The sequence below is a fragment of the Lynx rufus genome, unplaced genomic scaffold (assembly GCF_022079265.1).
Source record: "Lynx rufus isolate CCGP_SWC_20201006 ecotype Redwood Valley unplaced genomic scaffold, mLynRuf1.p SCAF_15, whole genome shotgun sequence".
Classification (NCBI taxonomy): Eukaryota; Metazoa; Chordata; class Mammalia; order Carnivora; family Felidae; genus Lynx; species Lynx rufus.
Window position 1 is genome coordinate 32,145,790 of NW_025814829.1, and position 27,068 is coordinate 32,172,857.

The window sequence follows — 27,068 nt, forward strand, 5'->3', positions numbered from 1 at the left end:
CGTTCTTGCCAGCGTTTGATATGGAAGGCCTTTCGTTTCAGCCATTCTTACACATGTTTAGTAGTATCTTGTGGTTTTGATCTGCATTTCCCTAACTAATGATGTGGAGCGTCTCTTCATGTGCCTGTTCGCCATCTGTGTACCTTCTCTGGTGGCATGTCTATTTGAATCTTTGCTGATTTTTAAAATTGGGTTGTTTTCGAATTATCGAGTTTTGAGAGTTTTAAAAAATATATAACTACGCACGAGTCCTTTATTAGGTGTATGCACCCTGGTCTGTGACTTGCCTTTTCATTCTCGGAACAGGGTCTTACGAAGAGCACGAGATTTCTACAAAGTCTAATTTATCAGTTTTTGTGGGTCATGTGTTGGCATCATGTCTAAGAAATCTTTGCTTAGGGTCGCCTGGGTGGCTCAGTCGGTTGAGCGTCGGACTTTGACTCAGGTCATGATCTCGCGGTTGGTGGGTTCAAGCCCTGTGTCGGGCTCTGTGCTGACAGCTAGGAGCCTGGAGCCTGCTTCGGATTCTGTGTCTCCCTCTCTCTCGACCCCTCCCCTGCTTGCGCCCTCTCTCTCTCTCAAAAATAAATAAACATTAAAAAAAAAAAAAAGAAATATTTGCTCAACAGAAGGTCACAAAGGTTTTGTCTTATGAGTTCTTCCAGTTTACAGATTTGGTTTTACATTTAGGTTTATGATCCATTTTGAGTTAATTTTCATATATGCTGAAAGGCATGAATCCAAGTTTATTTATTTGCATATGTATATCCAACTGTTCCAGCACCCTTTGTTGAAAAGACTAATTTTTTTCCACTGAATTACCTTTGCACTTTTGTAGAAAAAAAGTTATACATTTGTTTCCTTGGACTGCCTAACAAAATACCACAAACTTCGTGGCTTAAAACAACAGAAATTTATTCTCTCGCAGTTCTGGAGGCCCAAAGTCTGAAATCAAAGGGTTGGCAGGCAGCACTCCCTCCAGAGGCTGTAGTCGAGAATTCTCTCTTATCTCTTCCAACTTCTGGTGGCTCACACATTTCTTGGTTTGTGGCCGCATTACTCCAATCTCTGCCTCTGTCTTTACCCGGGCTTCACCTGGGGATCTCTCAGGATCTTCCCCTCTTTTCTTTTGTTTTTTTGAAGTAGGTCTCACACTCAGTTCATAGCTCAATGCAAGGCTCAAACTCACGACTGTGAGATCAAGACCTAAGCTGAGATCAAGAGTCAGACGCTTAACCGACTGAGCCACCCAGGCAACCCAGGGTCTTCCCCTCTTCTTATAAGGATACCTGTCATTGGATTTAGGACCTATCCCAAGTCCAGAATGTTCTCATCTTAAGATCTTTAACTTAATTACATCTTCCCAGACTCTTTTTCCAAATAAAATCACAACATAGGTTCCAGGTGGACATACACTTTGAGGGAGTGGGATACAAGTCAGCCTACTACATGCATCTACGAGTGGGTCTATTGGTCACTACAGCTTTACAGTAAGTCGTGAAATCAAGTAGTGTTAGTCCTCCAAATATGATCTTTTTCAAAGTTGTTTTGGCTATTCTAGTTTCTTTGTATTTCCACATGAATTTTAGAATCAGCATTCTACCAAAATGACTATTGGGATTTTTTTGAGATGTATTGAATCTATCTGAGGAGAATTAACATCTTAACAAATATTGTGTCTTCCAACCTCTAAATAAGTTTCTTCATTTATTTAGACCTTGTTTAATTTCTCTCATCAGTGTTTTGTAGTTTTCCATGCACATATCTTTCATATCGATTGCCATGTTTATCCTTTCTTCATATTTTTGATTCTATTAAAATGGGTATCGGTATTTTAATTTCAACTTTGATAGTACATTGCTAGAATATAGAAAAACAATTGATTTGAGGATATTTACCTGTATTTTGCGATGTTACTAACTCACATATTAGTTTCATGGCTTTTTTGTAGAGTCAATCAGATTTTCTTCATATTATCTGGAAACAAAGACAGTTTTACTTTTCCTTTCCAGTAGGGATTTCTTTTCTTTGCCTTATGTGGTGGCTGGAATCTCCAGCACAATAAACATGTTAAAAGTGGACATTCTGATGTGCACCTGACCTTAGGGAGAAGACATTCAGTCGTTTACTATTATATATGATGTTAATTGGGTGTAGAGTGACCAATCGTCCCAGTTTTCCTGAGACTGAGGAGTTTCCTGGACTGCACCACTTTCAGTGCTAAAACTAGGATAGTCCCAGGCAAACCAGGACACTTGTCACCCTAATTGTAGGTTCTGGGCCAGTTTCAGTGATTATTTTTTCTCCTCGTTATGGGCTGTATTTTCCTGTTTCTTTGCATGCCTAGTAATTTTTTATTGAATGCTAGACATTGTAAATTTTACTTTTCTGGGTACTAAATACTTTCATATTCTGATAAATATTGTTGAATTTGTTCCAGGATGCAGCAATTTTATCCTTTCATGGCTTTAAGATTTGTTAGGCAGGATGGGAGCAGTATTTAGTCTAAGGCTAATTATTTTCCACTACTGAAGTAAGATCCTTCTGAGTACTCTATCCATAAGTTATTAGTTTTTCTAGTCTTACTGGTGGGATTAGGGAGTGTTCCCAGCTCTGTGTGAGTTTTGAGTACTCTTCCCTACATCTGTTGGGTGATTCTTTCCCCCAGTTGGAAAGTTGGGGCTAGTTTCCCCACACACATATGTGAGTCAGTGCTCTGCTTAAAACTTGGAGATTCCTAGGGTCCTCTCTCCACGCAGCTCTCTCCTCATGGGTACTCTCTTGTGCGTACTGTAGCTGCCTGGGCCTCCCCAGACTTGCGGCTCCTTCTCCTCACTCACAAAATCTGCTGGGGTCCACCTCGGCTTCCCTTCCCTGCGTCATGGCTTAGAAATCCTCTCAAGGCAGTACACGGAGGCAATTGTAGGGCTTTCTTTGTTTGTTTCCACCTCTCAGGTGTCAGTGACCCTTGCTGCCTGATGTCCAGTGTCTTGGGAACCATCATTTCCTGCATCCCTCCATCAGGCTAGGAGTTCCCAGAAGGCAGGTTCTATGCTTGCTCCATCAGGCTGGGTGTGACTTGTGAGGAGGTGAGACCTGGGCCTCTCCCTTCCTCCTTATCCCTTCCTCAAAGCATGTTCTAACAGATACTTAAGTCCATAGCATTTCACTGCATGGATATTCCCCCCCGAGTATGTTTGTTTCCATATGACAGGGGTTAAACTGTGGTCCCTTGAGATTGCCCTTTCTTCTCTCAATGGTCCCTGAGACCACACATCCTCTAGGAAGTCTTCCTGGTTGGAGTAAGATGGATGACACATGTCCTGGCCACACTATTTGCCCAAGAGTTCATGAATCCCTTTCCCCTGGTTTGCCATTATCCCAAGGACTCCTAGAGTTACTGTTCCCAATCTTGGGTTTCCCCAGGAAGGTTTTAATCAACCTTACCAGTTCTGTGGGAACATATGGGGTTTACAGTTTGAATAACGTTGGGAAGTTTTGCTGGGCCTATCCCACTCATGGAGATTTGCAGAGCATAAGATTTTACAAGCCCTGATAAATATTATAGTAGAGAGACTTGTTTGCTTTGTTTACACATATTTTCTAAATGTGTTTGATTCCAGTAACTCTTATTTGAGCTCAGAATCTCTCTGGATTATTTATTGTTCTTAGGAAAACGCTTAAAGAAACACTAACCTAAATCATCATGAACAAATAAGGAGACTTCTCTTCTGTGCCTATCTCCTCCCAGAGACCACATCAGATGAATGTTTGTTGAACAAATGATTCAGAGAAAGACTTTGCAATCACTCTCAACAGCCCATTCTGACTTTATCTTTACAGATTGGGCTGGCTTTCCATGGGACTCTCATGAGCCTCGCTCACAACATCGTCAGTGGCCCCCCTCCTACCCCGTGTTCTTTTAACCTCACCTTAGTCATTTGCTCCTATTTGGAATTGGTTAGATGTAACATGAGCAAAGCCTGGGGACACAGACTTATAAGAATGCAGAGAAGAAGGGCAGGACCAGATTTTAGGGGGCACCCTTCACACTGAATTCTATGTGACAGGCACTCCCCAGAGTCATGCATCGTGCTAGCCCTGCAGAAGGGTTTGAAAGTAGACATTCTGTGGGCCTTCTCACTTCCAGATCTCTGATCATACCGTTGTTCTGCATGCAATGCTCTTCTGTACATTCTCTTGTCAAAATTCTACTCCAGTCCTAGCTAAGTGCCACCTCATTGAAACCATCCCAGGTTCCTCAGGGATGTTAGTGTCTTCTTTTTCTGTAGTCCCATGGTCTTATCAGAGTCTGCCTTTGAACATAATTAGTTGTGTCCAGGCCTTCCTCCCTGACAAGAATGTGCATGTCATGAAAACAGCGACTCTGTCTTACTCATTTCTGTATCCCTGGCTCTTAACACAGGGTCTGGTCTGGCAGAAGCTCATGGATCGTTTGAGGGGCAAGTGGATAAATGATCGGAGAGTTAGTGGAAGCTCCAAAGATCAGCCATCCTCTACCCTTCTGGGTAAGTCTTGGGTGTAACATACAAGAGTTCTTCAGGGACTCAGGGCGAGCTGAGAAGGAAAAAGGAGTTTGAGACGTTAAGTTACATGTATCAGTTCTGGACAAAGCCAGGGAAATGGTGAGACTCAGCTCAATGTCCAGCCTGCTGTATTGATGTTATCATGTTGCTGGACATTAAAACCTAGCAGATGAATGCTTGGTGTCTGCAATGAGGATCCCCCGCCCCAGCACACACAACTGGACACATTCATGTGTACACAGGGGCAACTTAGGCAAATACGGGAATTATCACATGTGGTCACATCTACATGCAGATATGCAGGTGTGCACTTGGAAGGCCGGGCATAGAGATGCATGAGGTATACAAGAACACACACACACACACACACACACACACACACAGGCTCAGCCATCTTTGAGAGCCCAGAAACACAGCAAGTGTGATAACAGGTATTCAAGGGTAGGGAAGTGAGAGCCCTGAGCAAACAGATGGGCTGTCTGCTGATAACCAAAGCCAAGGAAAACTTGGAAAGACTGAACATTGATCTCTTCCCCACCTTCCCTTCTTCTCTTCCAGAGAGTAGTCTGGGACTTAAGGCAACAAGCCAGCAAGATCCTTCCAGCATTGCCCCCCTGTGAACAACCACAGTGTCTGATACTCAGCAGCCGGAACCAGCAAGCATCCAACTAGCTTGGACCCTGCCTGGCACAGCTCTGCACCAGATGGCAGGGGGTGGCCTCTGGGAAGGGGGCAACTCCAGATAATCCCCTCCTCTGGGCTACCCGTCTGCAGTGATCTGGCTAGTTCCAGCCTCCAGCACAGTGCTTACACCCTGTCTGTATCTTGTTCCAGTTGCTGTCATTACAGTCACAGTGTGTGTGTGTGTGTGTGTGTGTGTGTGTGTGTGTGTGAGCACACACTGCTGGTGACCTCTGTCTGGTCAAGAACTCCCAAGGGCAGGGATCATGCCTTCCACAGTGAGGCTGAGCCTCTCTCTCTTGAGCAAAGACCATGGCTCCCTGGGCTCCTCCAGGGGGAACAGGGACTGCTTTCTCCTCACCTGCATATCCCCCCCCAAAGGCCCCAAATGAATGTAGTTTCTCAGTTGGGTTTCTATCTGTGGGCTGTTGCAGTCTCTCCCCTCCAGATCATTTGGGAAATCCTGGCTGCTGGAGGGCCCTAATGAGCCTCCAGACTTCAAGTTTCAATCTCTGGCAGGCTCAGAGGCCACAGGCCGGGGAAGTGATCACCTGCACAATCCCAGCTGTGAACACCCCAAGGGCAGAGTCCTCTTCGGTTTCTTGGCATATTTGACTCACTAGGGAGTTGTTGAGAACCTAAGATTTCCTCAATAATTTACATCCATGCTCCTCCCTTGACAGGATCACATGGCCTCGGACAAAGTCAGTGAACACTATCCTGGGAATCTGATCTCCTGGGTCCAATAACAACAACAAAAGGAGCAATGGCGAGGATTACTCTGAACTCTGGCCAGCACCTGGGAGGTCTGGACCCAGCTGGAGGCCAGTGACCTGATAGCGCCACTCAAGCTCAGCAATGGCCTTCTACTTGCTGGGAGGTGGAGGGTAATTGAGAGAAAGGCAGCCGAATGCTCTGGGAGTCTTAGGAAAAAGTGTTCGGCCCAACCTCACTAGCCTGTGGGGCTCCTGAATGTAAACTGAGTGTCTGCTGGGCATTCTTGTTCTTTGTCCTTCTACCTGTGCTCACGCCCATCCTCTACCCTGGTTCCATGTCTTGGTTCCCCTGCATCCTCACCCCTGTCTTCCCTGGCCTCACTCCCTCAACATATAAACACACTTAGAACTTTGGAATCTTCAAATAAATCTCCCCTTGTCCTTTCCAATCACCCTATTACCCTTCTTCCCTCTTTGGAAAAGCCACTGGAGACAGACCAAGGGCGTTCCTCACTGTTCACTGCCCACAACCCACTGGCCTCCTACACCTGTTCCACAGAAGCACCCCCTCTCCCCATGACTAACATACCCAAAGCCCCCACCCCCTGGCACCTGAATGTTCCACAGACAAGTTCTGAACTTGTTATTTGCTCATCAAAAGTTTTTTTTTAATACCTTCTCTGTGCCAGGAACTGAGGTATGATATGAATACGATTAGGGCCAAGAAGCTTACGATTTGACAGTAAGCAGAAATATGAACCAAGGATAACATATCTAATTGCTAAGGGATACTACTGAAATATGCCCAGAATGTTATGGGAACCCAAGGGAAGTGCATTGAACCAGGAGGGGAGGAGCAACTGGTCAGGGGAGACTTTCTGGGGGAATTGGGTTGGAACTGAGTTTTGAAGGATGTGTGGGAAGTGGGTAGCAGAAATTGGGATTTGGGCTATAGGAGTCTTTCACTTTTAAGTGACAGGACAGATTTAAGCAAACCAGGGACACCTGAGTGAAGCTGGCCTCAGAACTCACACAGCATTCAGACTTGCTGCTGTCCTTGCATCGGGTCTGTTGTTTCTTCCTCTGAGTTGAACTCATTCTCTCCTAATCAGTTCAGCTTCTTTCATGTTTCAGGGGTCAGTTGGCCACAGGAAGTTCCAGGCTTTTATCAACTCAGTTGGTTAGCCCCAGCATATATATATATATATATATATATATATATATATATATGTGTGTGTGTGTGTGTATGTATGTGTGTATATATATATATATATATATATATATATATTTTTTTTTTTATATTATATATATAAAATCCCAGAGGAGGGCTCTGATTGGCCCAGCTTGGGTCACGTGCCAATCCTAGGCCAATCACAGAGGTGTGGGATACTCTGCTTGACCAGACCCGGCTTCCCTACCCACTCTTGCCACCAGGGGGCGGGATGCTGTGATTGGCAGCTCCAACAGGGCCACATGGAATGAGTCAGGAGAGGTAACCCAAAGGAGAGGGTACTGAGAACACAAACAACAGATGTTCATGACAGAGTACTTTCTAGCCAGAGAGAATCACATGTACAAAACTATACAACAGCCATGGAATGTGTCTTGGAATAACTAAGAGTTTTATATAGCTTTGTCTAAGGAAGGACTTAAGGGAGTGACAAGAAATAAGCCTAGAGAAGAAAGAATTGGGAGGGCCATATGTGCTAAACAACAGAGTTTAAATATTATCCTAAAAGCTAGGGAGACTCTTCGGAAAATGTCATGTCAGATATTTGTATGATCAGATTTTTTATTTGAGAAGAAAAAACTCTTTTGTCCATAGACCTGTTCTTTTCCCTTCTTCTCTATTTCAGTCAATGACACCCCCATTCCGCTAGTTTCATGAGCCAGAAATCTGGGGCAACTTGGGGTCATCTTCCTCAACCAAGTGCTTCCTGGACCCTCTCCCCATTCGCCAATCCTTTCCTTTCTGTGACACTGCCTTAGTTCAGTCCTGGGTCTGTTCTTGCCAAGAATGCTCTGGGGGGTGGGGCGGGTTCCTGCTAATATAGACCAAGGAAGGAGGCTTCTAAGCCCCTGCCCAGGCTCGGCTAGACCTGGTTCTCTCTGCTTCCATGGCACTCATGCCTCTCCTTACCATTATCCCACTGCATTATAACTGTGTGCCGTCCTGCTCTGACCCTCGGCCGTGCACATATGCTCTGTGGATGCCTCAGAGCATGAGTCCTGTGTTTCATTTCTAACCCCGGCTGCATGGATAGTGTCCAATACACTTAGACACGGGGTAAATGTTTGTTGATTAATGAAAACACAAAGAAATAAATGAAGCTCACCTCCTGCCATCAACATAGGCAACTATAAACACATGGACAACTGAAAAAAGAAAAAGTTCTAATGCCTTGGTGAAGCCCTCTGAAACAAGGGTGTTTTCCTCATCAACTTTCAATGTTCACATGCTTTTCCTCTATCCTTGTAACCCCTCTTTTCAGTTTCCCTATGTCTAGGTCTCTACCTTATCTGGTCATCTATGATATGGAACTGAAATCTACACTGTGTGTGTGTGTGTGTGTGTGTGTGTGTGTGTGTGTATAAAATGCTTTTTGTTACCTATTTTGATTTTTTTAAAGTAAATAATGTCCATACTTGGGTACTTTGTGATAAGTATCACTTCTTGCAACACATTTCACATTTGATCATGTGAAGAGTCTGAGTTTACCCCTGGGATCTCTTTATTGAGGGTTAAATGACAAGGAAGGGGTCCTCTGTGTACCCCCCAGCTAAGGGCCCACAGCCAGTTCACACCAGTGTCAGGAAAGCATACAGAGCAGCCCTTCCCAGCCCTCCCAGAGCCTCTTTGACTCCTATTCATTTATTTATTTATTTATTTTGAGAGAGAGAAAGAGAGACAGAGAGATAGAGAGAGAAAGAGAAAGAGAGAGAAGCGGGGCTTGTGCTCACCTGAAGCAGGGCTCAAGCTCACCGGATGTGGGGCTCGAACTCACCAACTGTGAGGTGATGACTTGAGCCGAAGTCAGAAACACCCAGGTGCCCTCTTTGGCCCCTTTCTCTGTGCAGAACTCACCTTCTCCGGAAAGCTTCTCAGACGGAGCCTGCCCTGCTCCCGACACTCCTCTCTCTGGCCCAATCCCCATGACCCGTCTCTTCCGGGCTAGATCCACACGTGCCTGCCCGCTTGGGAAGCCAGTTGGCCTCGTGCTTCGGGAAGACTGCCAATCCTTGCTTTACACTTTGTCATCTTTCCTTCCTTCCATCCAGGAGCTTCCTGGGGGTGGAGAAACAGGCTGCTCCCATGTGCCCACCTCCCCCTCTCCTGGACTGTCTGGTTCCACCCTGGGCTCAGTCCCCCAACCTAATGGCTCACAGACAGTTGATGATCAGGCTCCCTCTTATTCTCCCCCAAGATTCTTCAGGAAGGTGACAGTAAGGCTGCAGTCTGACCTTTCATCTTAGCCCCGGGGACATCTGTATGTCCCTGTGTTTAGCTTCAGTTTTGGTCTCTTCCGGGCGGAGCGGAAAGGGTCCTGGGGCAGGAGTCAGCAGCTCTGACTTATGCTATCAGGCCTACCAGCAATTAGCTCTGTGACCTTGGGGGTCATTTATGCCCCCTTGCCAAAGCTTCCTCATTTATTGTTCACTTACCCTCTTGTCTTTTGTGAAGATCGAGTAACATCCGTGCATATAAAGTGCTGCATGAACTGTAATGTTCCTTTCAATGGCACGTATTACCAGTGTTATTTTAACCCTGGTTCCCTTGCCAGTGGAGCAGTAGATTATAAAGTGGCTTCAACTGTGAAGATATGCCTTGTCTCCCATGTCAAGCAGCCTGGAGGGAATCCCAAGATGCAGCAGCTCCATGGCTCTTGGGTTTCTTCTCACTGGGAGCTGCAGGTGCTGTAGACCTCAGCCTCTCACGCCAACAGCTGGGGCAGGAAGGTGTGGGCCATGGGGGGAGCTGGTGAGAAATGGGAACTGGCTATTATCCAGCTCAGGTACTGCCAGGTGGGACAGGACAGGCTCTGGAGGGGCCTCGTAGATGGGGAAGAGGGAACAGCCTCCCTTGTCTCTCTCTCTGTTTTTATCAAGAAGGACAATCTTTCCCAGAAGCCCCCAGTGGACTCCCCCTCAGATTCTATCGGCCAGCACTGGGTCATACTAATAAGCAGACCAGTGGTATAGATTAAGATTCTAAACCAATCATGGTTCGTCCATGGGGTCGGGAGAAGGGCCTCTCTGACACACAAGAAAAATTGGGGTTTAGCCAGCGTGCAGGTCGGGGACCCCCTCCTGCAGCCTCTGCCCCATCTCTCACTGCCTCATTCTAGGCTCTGCATATTAGACCTTGCCTTACTCTTTCTAGTTCCTGCTGTCCCTCCAAAGACATCTTGACATTTTTGTCCTCCTTTTCTGGGACTCAAAGTCCACTCCCTTCCCTCCTGACCCACAATATTTTCATACAACCCCATCCCCATAATGGTGACAATTACCTGTACTTCTAGCTACTAAGAAAGCTGAGTCTTTCTCTTCCTGCACCAACTTTCTTGGATGATCTGGAAAACATTTCAGGATCTTGACTGTGCCTCTAAGTTCACACTAGGCCTGATGGGTGGATGCGTGTTGTGGAATCAAGTCAGAAAGCCCTTTTTCCAGGAACAATCCCCAGCATTTACACAGCACAGGAGCATTTCGCACACCCTTGCCTAGACCCCTGTAATCCATCTTGACCCTCTTGAGAGACCAGGAGGCAGACAGGCCAGACCGGGGCAATAACTCCCTTTGTCAGATGAATCACACAGGGCTCTAGGAAATCAAGGCGCTTGCCTAAGGCCATGGAGCTCCTAGCAGTTGGGTCTGGAGGGGGAATTCCTGGCTCTGGCCCCTGACCGAGTGGCTCTTCCAGGGCACAACAACCCCAAGACAACTCACAACTGGCCTGTTTGGATTCCAGACAAGCAGGAATTTGCCAACCTCCCAAGTTCCAAATAACAAAGGCCCCTGTGTGTGCCAGGAAGAGAGCAGAGGAATTCGGTCTAATGGGATGTCAGGCACAGGGCAGCAAACAATGGTTATTACAAGTTACATTTACATAAGACTCTGTTGGTTTGAAAATTTTGCTCACAGACATTCCATCTGGTATCTCAGCGACCCTGTGAGGTGGATGTGGCAAGGCTGATTAGTGTTGTACATGTGGAAACTGAGGAAATGTGACCTCGCTGGCTAGAAAGAAGCTGAGCTGTGACCTTCCCCTGAGATTTCTATTTCCCAGGCCTGGATTCTGTCCCCTTGCAGACTAACATCGTAAACCTGCCCCTCAGCTCCCAGGTTCTGGGCTGGTCAAAATGTCAACTAGTTTCTCAGAACAATGCAGAAAGCAGCTAGGGCTTAGAAAGTGGTGTCAAAGCAAATGCGCCCAAGTGAAGAGGGTCTTAGGGTAGGAAGGGAGGGGGTGGCAAGAGGCTCAGAGCAGGCTGGCTGAGCCCAGGCCAGCCTCAGACCAGCAGCCAGGTGGAGCCCCAGAGAGCCTATATGCAGGAGTGGATTGAGAGCAGGGTGGCGAAATCTCCAGAGTTCTCAGGCCAGCAGGGAAGCTTTATTGGAGTCCTTCCCTGGGCTTTGTGGCTCCTGTCCCAACACCTGTAGGGATTAGCCACTCCCCTGGAGCCCTGCATCGTAGCCACAGTCAATCTCTATGATGCCCTCCAGGGAGTGTCAACATGCTGCTGTAGGGTGACAGAGCCTGGGTCCTTCCCTGTCCCTCAGCCCTTTGGCAGCCCATTTAGTAAGCACACTCAGTAAACAACAGCTGACTGGCCCTAGCCTGCTATCCCATCTCCTGTGCTCTGGAGCTGAGGAAGCAGGTTGCTCAAAGAACGAACAACAGCAGCCAGTGAGCAGACATAGAGATCCACAGGAGAACAATGGAAATGACATTTTGCCCACATATATTCTTGCCACCCCCTGCTCCCATTCTCCATTGAGAGCCGGCGGCTAGTGAAATCTGGTGGTTCCTGGACAGACGTGTTGGGTGTTCCTCCCTACATTCCCTTGGCCCACTGTCTTCAGCTGCCCTTGTGATGGGACTCACACTCACCTTGGGCACGTCCCAGCTCAAGCACACTCCCTGAATCTTTTTGCTTTTGGCCTTGGGGCTTCTCCAGGGCCAAGAAAGCCTCTCCCACCCACTTCAGGGACAGCCCAGAAATTTGGGGAAGTTAATGGCCACAGGGGCAGCCCCTAATCAAAGGGGGACAGGAGGTGGTGGGTGAATGCCCGGCTTCCTGCAGAACTGAGCTCTGGTTGCCTACAATGGCAGCAGCAACAATGCTCCCATATTCACATTTCCTTGTTCCTTTTTCTTTCCTCTAAATGCTGTCTGATCCCCGACTTATTCTGGGAATCATCTCCCAAATAAATCATCTGCACCCAAGTCCTTACCTCAGGCTTTGCTTTAGAGTGAACCAAACTAAGACACCTGTCACTTGGACAAGGTACATGATCATTTCTGCCTACCCGGCCTGTTGTATCTCCCAGCAGCCTTGCCCCCTCATAGGTGGGTTGGTGTGGTCTTACTAAGGGCAATAAAGAAGAGGCTACCACCTGGAGATCCATTTACATTCTGGTACCTGTTCCCTCTGCCACTGTTCCCTTCTCTGAGCAATTAAACAGAAGCCCCTGGAAAAAGAGTAAATCAGGGGCTCCTGGATGGCTCAGTTGGTTAAGCATCCAACTCTTGACTTGGGCTCAGGTCATGATCTCACGGTTCATGAGTTTAAGCCCCACATCAGGCTCTGTGTTGACAGCGTGGAGCCTGCTTGGGATTCTCTCTCTCCCCCTCTCTGCCTCTCCCCTGCTGGCTCTCTTTCTCTCTCTCTCTGTCTCACAAAATAAATAAACTTTTGAAAAAAAGAAAAGAAAAAGAAAAAGAGTAAATCACAGTGGCTAAGAGGACAAGACTCTGAGGCCAGACACCCTGCATCTGAATCCTGGCTCTGCCACCTTCAGCAATGTGATCTTGGGCAAGTCACCTAAACTCTATGTGTCATTTCATTTACATATCTGTAAAAGAAACCTCATAAGGTTGTTGTGAAAGTTAGCTACACGAGGTGTGTATAAAGTACTTAGAGTATTGCCTGGCACACTAGAAATGGTATTTGTGTTTGCTGCTCTTATCTCCTCTTCCATAAAAGTCCCTTGTGCAGTGGCTTGGGAGGAGGAACAGAGCTGGGACACTGAGGACCCTCAGGGGCCTGGCTCCTCCCCATTCCTCATTTCCTCCTTGGTGGTCCTCTTGGCGGGGCTGACTTCATAAACGTGTGACCTGCCCCTGTTTTAATGCTCTGCAGTTGCCATCTTGAAACTCTTAAACTTTTTGAACCAGGGGCTCTACATTTTCATTTTGCCCTGGAGTCCTACAAACTATGTAGCTGGTCCCGCCTTGTGGCTCAGATCTTGGAGAGAGGTCTCTGTGAGTGATGAGAGCAAAATAAACCCTGTCCTCTGGCCAAACTGAGTTCATGGCTTCTTGTCTCCTCTGAAGGCAGCGGAAGATGCAGGCACAGTGGAACTTTTATCAGAGTCCTTGTGACTGACAATGGCTCATGGTGGGGAAGGCCACAGGGACCAGCTGGTCCAACCCTCACCCAGAGTTGGGTTCCTCCACTCACCCTGGCACAGGCTCACCCAGCTTCTTTGTGAATTCTTTCAGCAACAAGAAAGGATCCGTTTCATTGTTGAATCTAATTGTAACTGCTTCTCATTCTGTGGAGTGTTTAAAGTTCTCTGAACCCTTTCACAAGGACTATCTCACTGGGTTGTCACCAACCCTCTGTGTGACAGGCGTTTTCTAAGGAAGAGAAATTGGGGAAATGATAATTTCCAGATTAGCAGCCCTGGCTGCCCCCATTCAGCCTCCCGCCTTCCTTCTATCAGTGATTGAAATCTCACTTCATCTAGGAAGTCTTTCAGCCTATCGAAAGAGAAAGAAGAACACCTTAATTATTTTTGTACTAAAATTATTTTTCACCTGAGCCATAGGTAATATATTGTAATATCTTTTTTTCACATGTGCTGTGCTTTGAATAACAGTCATGAGAATGGCATGAGTTAAGCAGCCTTTTGAGGAACTGAATCTTGTTTTAAATGTATTCGACTTTTGTTTAAAGATGGACAAAACAGGATCACAGAATCTCCCTCCCTTATTGCCCAAAAAAATAACGCAGAAATTGAAACACAAAACAAAAACACAACGACCTCAAACAGCCAAAGAGTCAATCACACAAGGTAGAACACACACTTTAAAAAGTGCCAGGCAAGGAATGAGATGGAAGCTTCTAGACCCATGTGGTTTTGTCCCGCCGCTGATTGTGGAAATATGTTGAATGAAGAGATCCAGAGCACTTCACCAGTGCCTTCCCATTTGGAGGGCAGCCACTAGAGGGGATGGGTAGGGCAAGGAATTGTCTGAGAGTGGAGGTCCCCAGTACCTGAGGCCTGAGTGGGCAGGAAGGGGTGTCCTCGGCTTGCTGTCTTCCCGGTAAGGTACAAGTGTTGACCAGACCCCACAGGAGGAGCAACTCAGGTAGAGAAAGCCTCACCATGAGGACCTGGCAGTTAGCACACACCTGTCCTACCAGATGTCTGTGACAGGGTGCTACAGGGGCTCCTGGAAGGATACACTTGTTGCTTCTCACTTGCTCAGTAGATTTACCACTTTCCTATTTCCCAAGCTTCTGGAAAAAAAAAAAAGAAAAAGAAAAAGAAAAAGAAAGTCTTGTCTGTTCATTTCCTTCTTGTCTGTAGTTTTCAGACTCTTTGTACCTATGTTCTACAGCCAACACTCCCACTCCTCACCACCCCAACCCAACCATGAATGCCTTCCAAATGGGAAACCCATGGGGCATTCTGCCTGGACTGGTTTCTCTGTGTTAGAATCTACTCCCATGGTTAGGTCACTACCAGTGGGGCTGGTAAGGTAGTCCTCTTGTCATTCCTTTCCTTCCTCTTTCAATAATGAGTAAGTCAGTCTGAGTCAGTGCTCATCCTGACACACCAGGTTTTCCCATCATTCAGACATAACTCCAGTTTATTCCAATTACTATGCCTGATCTTACATGGAACAGTGTCTGAAGGCTGAGCAACCAACTATTCCATTTCTCTGCCCTCAAGGAGACACTGACTCATAAATTCTACATTTATTAACTCATTCAATCCGTTGCCTTTTTAAGTAACCCTTTAGGAAACCAAAGCCAGCTTGCCTTCAGTATAGGTCAGCCTAGGACTGCTCTGAGCCCTGTCATGCCTGGGCAGGCACAGGTGCATCTCTATGAGTCATTGTTCATGCCAAGCTTCTCACCAGACAATGGCTTCTAAGTATTTCCAAATCTCCTCCAGGAGATCTGTTCTGTAATCGCACCTTTGCCCATCATCCTCTCTCTCTCTCTCATGGAATGACTGCTTCCTGGGGTTGATACCCTGAAGAAGTTCTTGGATGGTGGGCTGGACAGCCTGATGGGCATCAGGCTGGGGCTCTTAGAGAAAGATCAGGCTTTGAAACATCACCTTCTTATCACCTCCCACCCCCACCCCCAGTGGAGCTAGCCCTCAGACCCATGCCTGCCATCCCAGTTCCACATAGAGGATCCTCTGTTGTGTATCTGTCCCAGTTCCACGTAGAGGAAACTCTGTCGTCTACCATAATGCCTCAATAACCAAAAACAGCACTGATTCTAATATGCCCACTGTCTGCTGGTACCCAAATCCCTAAGGATTGAGTACATGGCACTTAGGACTGGAGGATAAAATGTCAATTATCAAGATATAAACTTCAGAGTCTTCTGCAACTAGAAAGGAAAACATTTTCAAAATTACTGTGGTTTCCTGAATCATCAGAATGCCTTCAGCACAGGCCTTTCTATTTTAGGATCATATGAAATATACATAGACAACTATGGGCTGGTGGATAGCTTCCAACTACTAGAAATTATATTTTCTTCCCTTTAGATAATTAGTTCAAGGTCTTCACCACAAGTGACATCATGTCTCAGAAGCAAAAAATAGGTCTCTACGAAGACTATGTAATGTCTTCTGTCGAGCAGATCGTATTTCCTCTTTATGCCCTACTCTCCTTACCTTCCTAATTTGCTCTCCGACCTCAAAGCTCTTTGTTGCTGTCGGGAGCCTTAAATAATGAGGTATATAGTCTGACTAGGTGAGGTTAGGAGCTTGGCCATGTTGACTGCGTTTCAGTTTATCGTGGAAACCCAAATGACCTAGGGCTCAGAAAACGGGATGGCGGGCATTACAGCCTATGTGATAGTGATAAAATTCTTAGGAGCCAAAACAGGTCATGTGGCCCACAGGCATAATTTCCATACTTTGTTAAACCCAATTGGGGTGAGATAAAACAGCTTCCATTACTGAGCATTTGATACAATGTGCTTCACGGAAAAGATCTCATGTAATACTGAAAAGAACTCTTTGAAAGTTTCCCATTTAACACGCGAGGAGAGTGAGGTTTAGAGGATAAGAAACATATCAAAGGGGTTACGATTTAAGCTCATGGGCTGAGTCCTGGGTGTTGCTGCCCTTCTGTGGGCTCTTCTTGGACAGGCCCTGGAACCCAGCAGCTGCCATGATGGAGGGACATTTGGGCACTAGAGGCAGTGGTGGCCCTGAGTGTATTACCTGCTGCTGGTGTCATACCCAGATTTCAGAAATGAAAGAAACTGTTATGAGATTGAAATCTGTCCCTACTTCAGTCTCAAGTCAGCCATTCTCTTTATCTTCTACTGTACAGGGCAGAGATAAAAACAAAATACATTTCATTTCCACCTCCAAAAAGTAAGAAGCATGGATTTCAGACTTTTTTAGTGGCTAATTGTATCTCTGCAACAGCTGAGGGAACAGTTATAAAAAATAATCTAGGACTTGGGAACTATTATGTTTAAAATCGAGGAAAAGGAAATTACAGAAGCTTTTGAATCTATTACCCCTTTAAGAAGTGTACTTAATCCTTTAGATTTAACTCTTATTTACTCAAAACAAAAACCCAAACAGAGGCAATCTGCTGTTTGGGGGAAATATTTGAATGGAAACCTGGTTTTAGTCCCTGTGATTCTGTTAAGTAGCCATTTGATGCAAGGGGCCCAATTGCACCAGAATGAAATCCACTGGCTCAAAAAAACAAGGTGATGTCTAAAGTTCCTGCTAGCTCTGAAATGCTAAGGGCCAATGAGTTATGCATCAATCAACGCTGAAAATAATATAAAGGTTACTCCCCAACGAAACCTCCATTCTTTGGATATGTGTCCTTTTGATTAATGTGATTTACATGAATGAGTGATGGACCAACGTATCTAATCCTCTTAAAGTACTCAGAAATTCAAAAAACTTCCGACTATTGAAATTATGGGCAAACTTGTTAAAGTGTGAGAATTCTAGACCCAGCTAGTGGTCTTTATTCCAATAGCTGAGGAATTGTTTACTGTGATAGCTGGACTTCAAAGATGGCTCCCAATGAACCATGACTCCTGGTATTTAGACCCTTTTGTAGACTCTCTCACATTGAATCTGGGTTGGCCCTGCGACTCACTTTGGGGTGCCTGGGTGGCTCAGTTGGTTAGGCACCCGACTTCGGCTCAGGTAATGATCTCGCAATCTGTGGGTTTGAGCCCCGCGTCGGGCTCTGTGCTGACAGCTCAGAGCCTGGAGCCTGCTTCAGATTCTGTGTCTCCCTCTCTCTCTGCCCCTCCCCCACTTGCACTTTGTCTCTCTCTCTCTCTTTCAAATATAAATAAACATTAAAAAAATAATTAATGTTTATTAACATTGGCCCTGTGACTCACTTTAACCAAAGTGACATTTTGCCAGTACTGGATCTAAGCCAAAGGAAGTCTTGGTTGGCTTCTACTTCTTGTGCTTTTTGGAGCCCCAAGGTACCATTGCTCCCACTGTCCCACACTAAACATGTCAGAGTTCAATATATCCAACACAGACAGGCCCAGATGCCTCATTTCCAATGCCATCCTTTGTCCTAACTGAAATGTGTACATTCGAAGGAAAGATAAAAGCCCTATTGTGGGCTCTAGATGCCTTGATTAAAAGAGGCTCCTTGTCACCAATATTTTGAATTGTCTCTTTGTTTAGCATCCTGGAGATGCCTAATGGCTCAGAGGCAGGCTTTTCTTCTGCCAAGAGGGCAGAGTATCTGAAATGGCAAGTGGGACCCTTCACAGGTGAACCCTGAGGACGCAGTCTTAGGACAGAGACCTTACAGGAGTGGATTTCCCGAACACTGCCGTGTTGGAGTACCCCCTGGGGTCCTCGTGGGTCAGTGGTGTGTGTACCTTGTTTAGAGAGCAGCCTTTGCACTCCCTGTCTTCTATCACTCCTGAGTTCCTCTTCCTAGTACTCTAACTCTTCTGATTTCTCCACTTCTAGGTGCCCTGATCCGGATACAGTGTTAACTGGTAAAAAACGGAAGACAAGACCCTTGTCAGGCAGTTTTGCATGAAAAATGAAACACAGGCCTGAAGATGCCACAATCGATAATCTGGGGAGGCCTCTCAGCCCCATGACACCACGAAGACGACAGCTATAATTGTGAGGATGGCCCAGGGTTCTCTCTTGGGCCCGGTAAATAAATGGTGAGAGCTTTACCACCATCTCTAGAGCGAATCTCACCCCTGAAAGTCAGAAAGTACTCCGAGGGGAGGCACCAGAAACCTTCCAGGGGAAAACTCGGAAATGACCTTTGTGATACGCTCATGTTGCCTAGCAAAAAACATTGTTCCAATCTCTTCCTTTGCAAAATGGGTTTGATCATACCTAATTAAGAGTATTTTTCTGATTATTAAAAGAACCTGTCTCACTTCTAGTGGCTAGCCAACCCTCCTCCCTTCGTGTGTGTTGCTTACATGTGATCTGGATTATTGACACTTCATGTTTCTCATGCCTCTAGGAGTTAATAAGAAGGTTATACAAGTCCTGAGAGGTAAAAATTTATTGATTTATATATCAGCATGTTATGATACGGTCACACCTGCTCATACAGCTGACTTTTTCTTATAGCCAAAAGAGGATGTTTTTCCTTTTAAAAATACATTTTTTCCAGCAGGAAGAAACATTTTAAAAACAAACATTTTCATATTAAGTGGAAATTTAAAACAATGGCTTCTTCCCCTCTGCCGCCCCCCCCCCCCCAAAACTCATGAGAAATAGGGCTGGTCAGCAATCTCTGAGTGCTTCAAATCTGCTTTCAGTCTTCTGCCCCCAATTTGTTCTTCATCTTGGACAGAAGCAACTTCTAGGGGGAAAAAATGCAACCTCAACTCAAAACAGCAGCCTGAATCCAAACAGAAGAGGTAGACTGAACTGCAACATTTTAACTTATTTGGTAGATTGTATATTTTTCATACATTTAAATTGTTTTCAGTGGGATCAAACATATTCTACAAACAAACACCTGAACAATAAAGGTTTTGAAGGTTAAAAACAAAATCTAAGAGACACTTCTATCGGTCTACTTAGCTTTGAGACTGGAAAGCATAGAACCAGCTTTAGAAAAATGCAAGCTTCCCATGCACTTCAGGAAAAAGTTTGCATTTGTCAAATTCTTCCAATCAAAAGCATGCTCTGTAGGACTGATGTTAATGCTTCACCTTTTAAAGCCCCTGCAAGGGTCAGTGATAGGAATTTCCTTAGAGCAGTGAGTAGCTCAACTGTGAGGAGTTTATTCAATACTAACAGTTAAACCAAAAGACAGGCCAGTGGTATGCTGGAGACAGCTCCTGCCGGCTCCTGCCGCTACAGCCGATTGTTAGATTTTAGTGTTTTGCCAGCAGTTGTTAAACAGCTGTTATTAAAATTATATAAGCCTATAATTGGTGCTGGAGCTCAAAGTGGTTCACCTAACGAGTGAAATTTGTACAAGGGTAAGAAATAGTTTCACAGATCACATATCAGATTGAGTGACAATCAATTTGAGAAGTAGGTGAATTAGGATGTTATTCCATTTTTCAAATCATAGGTAGGCTACAAGAGTTCGGCAAAATCAGTTAAAGCATCCTGGGAGAATCACTTGGCCATATGGAGCTGACAATAAAGTATATTTTATTATTTTCTGTTAATTGTGTTATATGTCCTTGCTATCAGGAAAATTTATAGCATATGTATGTATACTTTACATGCATCATTTTTTTTTTCCAGGAGAGCGGACTGGTGAACAGTTACCAAGATACCAACAATATACCAGTATCTCCACCATACCATGGGGAAAAATGGGGAAGGAGTGGAGGAAACAGGTTAAAACCAAAGAAGGAAGTACACCGTTTTTCATTTGGTTTTTCGGTTTGCCCTCAGCATCCAGCTGCCATGATGTGCTCTAAGTACATGTCCACAGATGTTAATGCCAAAGAATCTCCAGAAACACACAAACACCCCATCCCCACCACTAAGAAGTAAAAGCACTTTACTTGAAAAAAATCAACTTTATTTTTCTAGGTTAAAAAAAAATAGAACCAGCTATTCATTTTTGTTGTTGTTGTTGTCGAGAAAATGTTTCTTTTGGTGTTCACATCTAAATTTCTCAAAAGGTGATCTGGTTACTAAAATAATCCCGTATGCATTCATAACCCAGATCCACGTGTGACCAGCCCTTTACAAAAATTAATTACAGTTGCCACAGCCTTTACATTCATTCTTATAATACATTACAACATGCAGATACATGAAGAAAGAAAAACAGGTCAACAAGCAGAAGTAAACATATGGCATCAGGAAACTAAAATCCACCTGTATAAAATAAATACGACTTTGCAATAACTGTGACGAAAATGAAAGCACTTAATGTAACAATGGCAGGTCAATGTACAACTGTGTCATTACCCAGTCACCACAGAAGTTACTGTAAAATGCAGACTCCTCCCGTGGAAAGAACTTGTGCCTCAGTCATGTGTTCAACAGTTCTACACAATAAAAATAAAGCCATTTGAAATATGTGTGCACACTTTGCAACCAGAATACACTTAAAAACTTTTCACTCTTTCAACTGTTCTAAAAAGTATTAAATGTAAAAATCCTCAAATGGAAATTCTGCAGAAAAACCAATATTTTTCTTCCATATGGCTACAGTCACCCTCCCCAACAGTTCAGCACCCTCAGCTTATTCCCAGGGTCCGGTTCCTAATTGTTGAGGATCAATGCAAAATGATTGCAATAAAGCACCAACCAGTGACCGCTCCAGAGGACACCTGGCCCCTTTGTGATCTAGAAATGTCCAATTTAGGTGGTTTTGGTTCTAAACGTATTAGACTCCACCCCCTCATAAAATAAACCAGTATACCTGCTGCCCAGTGCCGCTTTTGACTTTGCCTTTCACATTAACAGACGTAAGGTTCACAGCAGTCCATGGCAAAAAATGAGACTAACCATTTTTATTCATCTTTATGGACCCAAGGGGACCTGCTCGTAATGGTAACTCTGGAGTGAAGTCCTTTGTAATGAAGAAAATGATGAACTCTTCCTAGTCAGCAGCGCAAATAAAATTTTCTTAAATATAAAAAGAATCCAATAAGACTGTCCATGATTAAAGACTACTTTCTATGATTATAACCAGGTCCTGCTAGTTCAGAAGAGTCTTTAGGGAAGTGATTGTCAAAAACATTACTAAAGACAAATCCACAAGAAGTGAATAACATGAGCAAAGAATGAAGAGGCATTCTTAACATCAATGCGAACGATATTAACACTAGGATGATGTGAGGTTTACATTGGGTGATTTAACATTTCATTTTCATAAAAGGCTTGAGTATAATCGCAATACTGCCAACTCCTGATTATTCAGGGATTCCTTTTCTAGCCCATGGATTACTTAGGCTTTTGTGTTCCCTCTTTTTGCAGCGGTCTTCCCAAATCTTTTCGCTACTCATTAACACAGTCAAAAATAAATGAGAGAAACTAATAAACAACTGAAATCTTTTTTTTTTCATTAACAAGCATCCCCAGAAGAAAAAAAAAGTTTGATGAGAAAAAAACTCAAACTCGTAAATACACACTAGATTTTTGGCTAACTATGACATATTATTGGATTAATTATCCAGTAACCTCTAGTTCCTTTATAGTGGGAAATTAACAGTTGATTGTAATATTAAAAACTACTTAATATTATGACAGATCTGAACTCAGAGCTATCTTTAAAAAATCTATTTAGATTCTCAACTTATTTGCCCACCCCAAAACATCATTTTCCATTCTATAGTTTTTCTTTACCTTCCACTGGTGCATAGCTTTCTCCATCGTATCTGTACATTTCAACACCAATAATGGTTTCTGAAGTTAAGAGTGAACTGCCAGTGTGGTCACTTCTGTATTCACTGCACCTGCTCTTGGCCCATGGCCAAGCAGGTGCTCCACTGCTGTGACTTGTTGAGACCAGGATCCAGTAGGGAGTTCTCAACCCTCTCTGCCACAGGAATCTAGGCAGATCAACTGAGATCAAGAAGTGCTGAGATTCTACAAGCTACTGGTATAAAACTGGCACAGTTTAATTTTTTCCCCCTTAACAAGACATACAGTCTCTAAACCTTTCACCTCACTTTGCGCAGAAAGTACAAACTGGGAATTTTTATTCAGTTCTGTACAGTGGCGTATTGCCGCTTCCCTGATTTGCCATATAAGAACACTGATTCTCTCTTCGCATTCCCTAGTGCGAGCAGGAGAACTCCAGTTACTGGTAAGGAGAGCACTATCGATGCTCTCAAATGAACGTATTTTGCAAACAGAAGAAAGAGAACACATTGATAAGCAATCAAAGAGGGATACACAGATCAACTACGGATCTATTTACAACCCACAGGTCTATTTTCAAAATGAACTCACGTATCTATTGGTATTTGTCACTCTAGAGTCTGTTGAAATGACTCTGCGCTTGAAAAGTAAAGCATCTTATAGAATAGTTGGTTTAATGTGTACAGTATATTAACAGTATCACGTTCCTTTGGAGCACAGTGATGGCGATAGTGGCTCTAAATTGCATCTATGTATGCACATATGCATTTCTCTCTCTCTCTCTCTCTTTTTTTTTTTTTTTTTTTTTTTTGGTAGAAGAACTGGCCACTCCTCCCTGTGGCTTGCTTTAGCAATGAGGAAAAGGTCTGTTTAGCTAGGACTGTGCATGCCATCCCTGACAGTGAGCAACTTATCCCCCAGATGGCTGACTAATCTCTCAAATGAACAATTTCAATTCATCCTGTAATCTAGCAGTGTTTGCTGGGCCTCAAACAGAAGCATCATTAAGCTTCTCTTTGGCTTCCTATTGTCATCCATGCCTCTTAATTGAGATTGATTTCACCTACTCACTGTCACTGTAAAGCACACAATAAAATGCCTGGATTTCAAAAAAAAAAAAAAATCGCATCTGATCACAAGCACTACCAAAGCAAACACATTAACACCGTCTTCCACATTTTACCAGCAGTGGCATAATATGCAATGAGGTATTTCATTAACACATTATTCTCTTTCATATATGCACAGAATTAACCTAAAGATGAAGCTGCTGTGGACTTTTATTTGGTGTTGCTTTACCTTCCCACATAACTGGGAGAAAATTCACATCTTTTCAGTTTCCTTTTTTGGTTTATTTAAAAATAGAAAACATTAGCCTTTATTTTTATTTTCTGGCCTACTTCTCAAAATTGCCATTTGAATGATTAGCGACAACACGGGAATCTACAATGCTCGTATCACAGAAAACTACCACTGACTTACTCAGATCTTAATAGTCCTACAGTCCCAAACTAAAACACACGCTCTGTCTCAACACTGGGAATGCACGGGAAGAGTCGATGCAGTCCCAGCACTTTGTGGGAAGAGTCTGGTTCTACTATGAGGTATAAATCACATGAACATAGTAGGAAAAAAATCTTCTCTAGAAATAGACACTTGACTTTATTCTCCTTAAAAGCAACTGGAAGAGACAGGGGAAGCCTTTTGTGCTGGTCTGAATCCTGGTCACACCACCCTGACATGGGCAGCAACGTGACGTGATGACAGAGTATAGGTTCAGGGGTGCCGTGTGACAGCTTGTCACCATTTTGAGCCCGTGTCTGGCTCTAGCTCCTATTTTTCTGATCGAACCCCTTTTTCACCTCAAATGGATCATTTAAATGCTTTACAACGTTGGTTTCAGCTGCCCCCGAGCAAACTTGGTGCTAATACCCCAAAACGGGAGACAAAAGCCTCGGAGCTGGACGGAAGCCTCTCCAGAGCGTCAGGGTCCAGGTACACGTGCAGAGACAACACAGCCTCTCGAGAATTCCACTCACGGATTAGGCTTACGTTTGTTTTCAGGCTATATTACTAATCCTCTGCTATATATGCATCTGATAAAAGTGCATTTTGTAAAAGACAATTATCAATCTATGATATGCCTTCTGTACAAAAAGAGAAATCAAGTGACCCCCTCATACAAGGGAAAGCACTGGCGCCTGTAAACACGATATTGGACTGAGCTAGCCTTTTTTAGAAACACATTCTAGTACCAGAATGTGTCCAGTGGACCCTGCTTTCCCCCCATGCGAATGCCTGACACTGGAGTGCCACTGCAAACCCCTGGGGAACAGCTCTTCAGAGGGTGCCAATGGCTCCCCTGCCTCGACGCTCCTGGGGACACGGCTAGGGTCGGTGGAAATGACGGTGCTCTGCAGCACTGCCCTAACAGACACTACGAGCTAAGAGGAACGGACACAACTTTCTGAGCTTGAACTAGATTACCAAGTACATCTAGTGGCAACAGCATTTCTCTCAGATAGTCTTCTAGGATGGTTTTATGATTTCCTCTTCTCCGAGTGGGATGTTCGTTTAAGTGTGTGGTAGAGTGTATCTTTTGAAAACGTGAAAAGTCCTTAAAACATATTAGCAGGTCATTATATTACTGATCCTCATTTTAGTAGAGTTTTAAAATATCCCGAAGGGGGATAAATATTAATCCATCCATTGAATTTCCTTTGCTTTTTTTTTTTTTTATATTCTGATTTGCACATGTAAAATAATGCACACTTATGAAAGTCTGAACTCCTCTGGTGACCTTGACAAGTCCCAGTCAATTCCTAAAACAGGCAATGGTAAAAATACTGAATGATCTTATACCACATATAGCCTGACAAAAATGCAAAGGACTGTATGAGAAATATCCACATATTGCTGAGGGTCATCTCCCTGGAAACAGCTTCCTTATGGCCCTTGGGAGGTGGAAAAGCCCCTAAAAGACAAGATAGAAATATTAATTTGTTTTACTGTGGTGGTAGGTCTCCCGAACAAAAGCTGAATATTAGTTTAACTAGAATTTCTGTTGTTGGTTTTTTAAAGCATTCTGCGACTTCCCTTTTTCCTGAAGAGAGATCTCATTTGAAATAACAATTTTCAAACTGCTGACCCCTTTCCTGCCTCTGAACATTTGCATTTATTTTCCCCACCTGATATGCTTCTCCTCATCTCAGTGAATAGCAGGTTTAACTGCATTCTTCCAATATCAGAAAAAACACCATCCATCTCCCTCCCCCGCCCCAAGGACATCACGCTCATCACTATGTTTATTTCCTTCTCGGCACTCTCCATGATCTGTAATGATCCAGATCTATCTTTTCTTTTTGCTACAGACTTGTTTATTGTCTGTCTCCTTCTGGAATATAAACTGCATGAGAGCAGGCACTCTGGCTGCCTTGTTTCCACTGGAACCCTACAGATCTCCATGGCAGCCAGAACACAGGATGTATCAAGTTGATATTAAATATTTTCTGAAATAACATAACTTACACTAATTCCTCTATTTACAAGTTAAATGTTTTTGCAAAAAGCGGTGGTAAATCACATATTATTTTCAAAAGGCAATATTATTTATGAAATATATGTTAATAATATAAAAAGAAACACAAAGTAAACAGATGTCTTTAAATTCTTTTCTGGAAGGGAAGGCTAGACTACTTCGGAGCAATAGTACCTAAGGTCATCTTGATAACACTTCAGCATTTCAAATAGTCTTTGTCCTTGCTGATAATCCCTTTGGGTAAGCTGATTCATGTGGGGATTTGCTTCTCACAAGCAATTTACAGAGAACACTTCCAAGTTGCAAGGTCTATTATACAAATAGCTTTCTTAAAAAAAAAGACTTCCATTATTGTTGCTGTAATTTTGCCTAAATATCATAAAGCAAGACATAAAGATTGAAAAAGAAGAGATACTCTCTTCTCTTAATCACCTTGTGCCTTCTTACACATCTATCCTGTTTTATCTCTAAAGAAATTTTGAGAGTAAGACCAAAGATTGTACGTGGTGCAGAAGGATGTCTTGTTCAATGGGTCTTACTAAGAATTCTAAAGACATGCACAGCGTCCAACCCCTGTCATAGAATATGTACTAGTCCACAGCCCCAGAGTCGGAATGTTAGGATCAGGAAGGAATCCTGTTGTGGGTAAAGTGAAAAAAAAAAAAACCCTAAACACAAAAACAAAGGCATTAACGGTAATTAACAGTATCAGCTTTTGCCCACCATCAGGCCTTTGACAGTCTGATTTAAGAGGAACATTAATTCTGAACCAAAAAAAACCTAAGTGGGAAGAATATAGCACTTTCTGTTCATCTAAAATCTCATAGCCATCATCAAACTTAAAACAACCTTCTCTTCCTTTTTATTCCCCTTCTTATTGTAAGTTCTAGAAATTAAGTGTACAATATACTTAGTTATTTGTGAAAGCACTTTGGTAATGTCTAGCATTCTACCAATTTTCTTCTTTCCTAAGTTCCTTTCTTTCTCCCTCTCTCCTCCTCCCTTCCCCTCCCTTCCTTTTACCGCATTGTAGTTTTCACAGAAGGTAGAGAATATTAAGTACAGATAAGGGACCTTACGATAAATTGACGTTTTTCTCCCAAGGAGAAAAGTGTAAGGTTGAGTATAAGAAAAGTATAAGTATAAAACTTAAAAAGTAAGATTTATCTAATATTTATTATCTAATACATATCTAATATGTAAAGAAAAGAATAACCACGCATAAAAATGCAGTTCAAAACGATCTCAAACGACTGCAAGATGATGGCATTATTTAAACAA

The 27,068-nt window shown here is 43.8% G+C and overlaps 1 protein-coding gene across 5 annotated transcripts in view; it reads right to left on the reverse strand.

Annotated features, from left to right (window-relative positions):
- Positions 1-723: 723 nt before the first annotated feature.
- Positions 724-27,068, reverse strand: part of LPGAT1 (lysophosphatidylglycerol acyltransferase 1) — a 95,626-nt gene continuing 69,281 nt past the window's right edge. For 3 of the 5 annotated variants that reach the window (XM_047076803.1, XM_047076804.1, XM_047076805.1), the window contains exon 7: positions 20,599-25,223. In XM_047076803.1, coding sequence (XP_046932759.1) covers positions 25,072-25,223 — 152 coding nt within the window. In that variant the 3' untranslated portion in view covers positions 20,599-25,071. Of the gene's footprint in view, positions 1,212-1,231; positions 4,579-9,029; positions 9,231-9,607; positions 9,921-14,448; positions 14,695-18,309; positions 18,430-20,598; positions 25,224-27,068 lie in introns of those variants that run through there. The other 2 variants (XR_006961626.1, XR_006961627.1) reach the window with 2 other exon arrangements.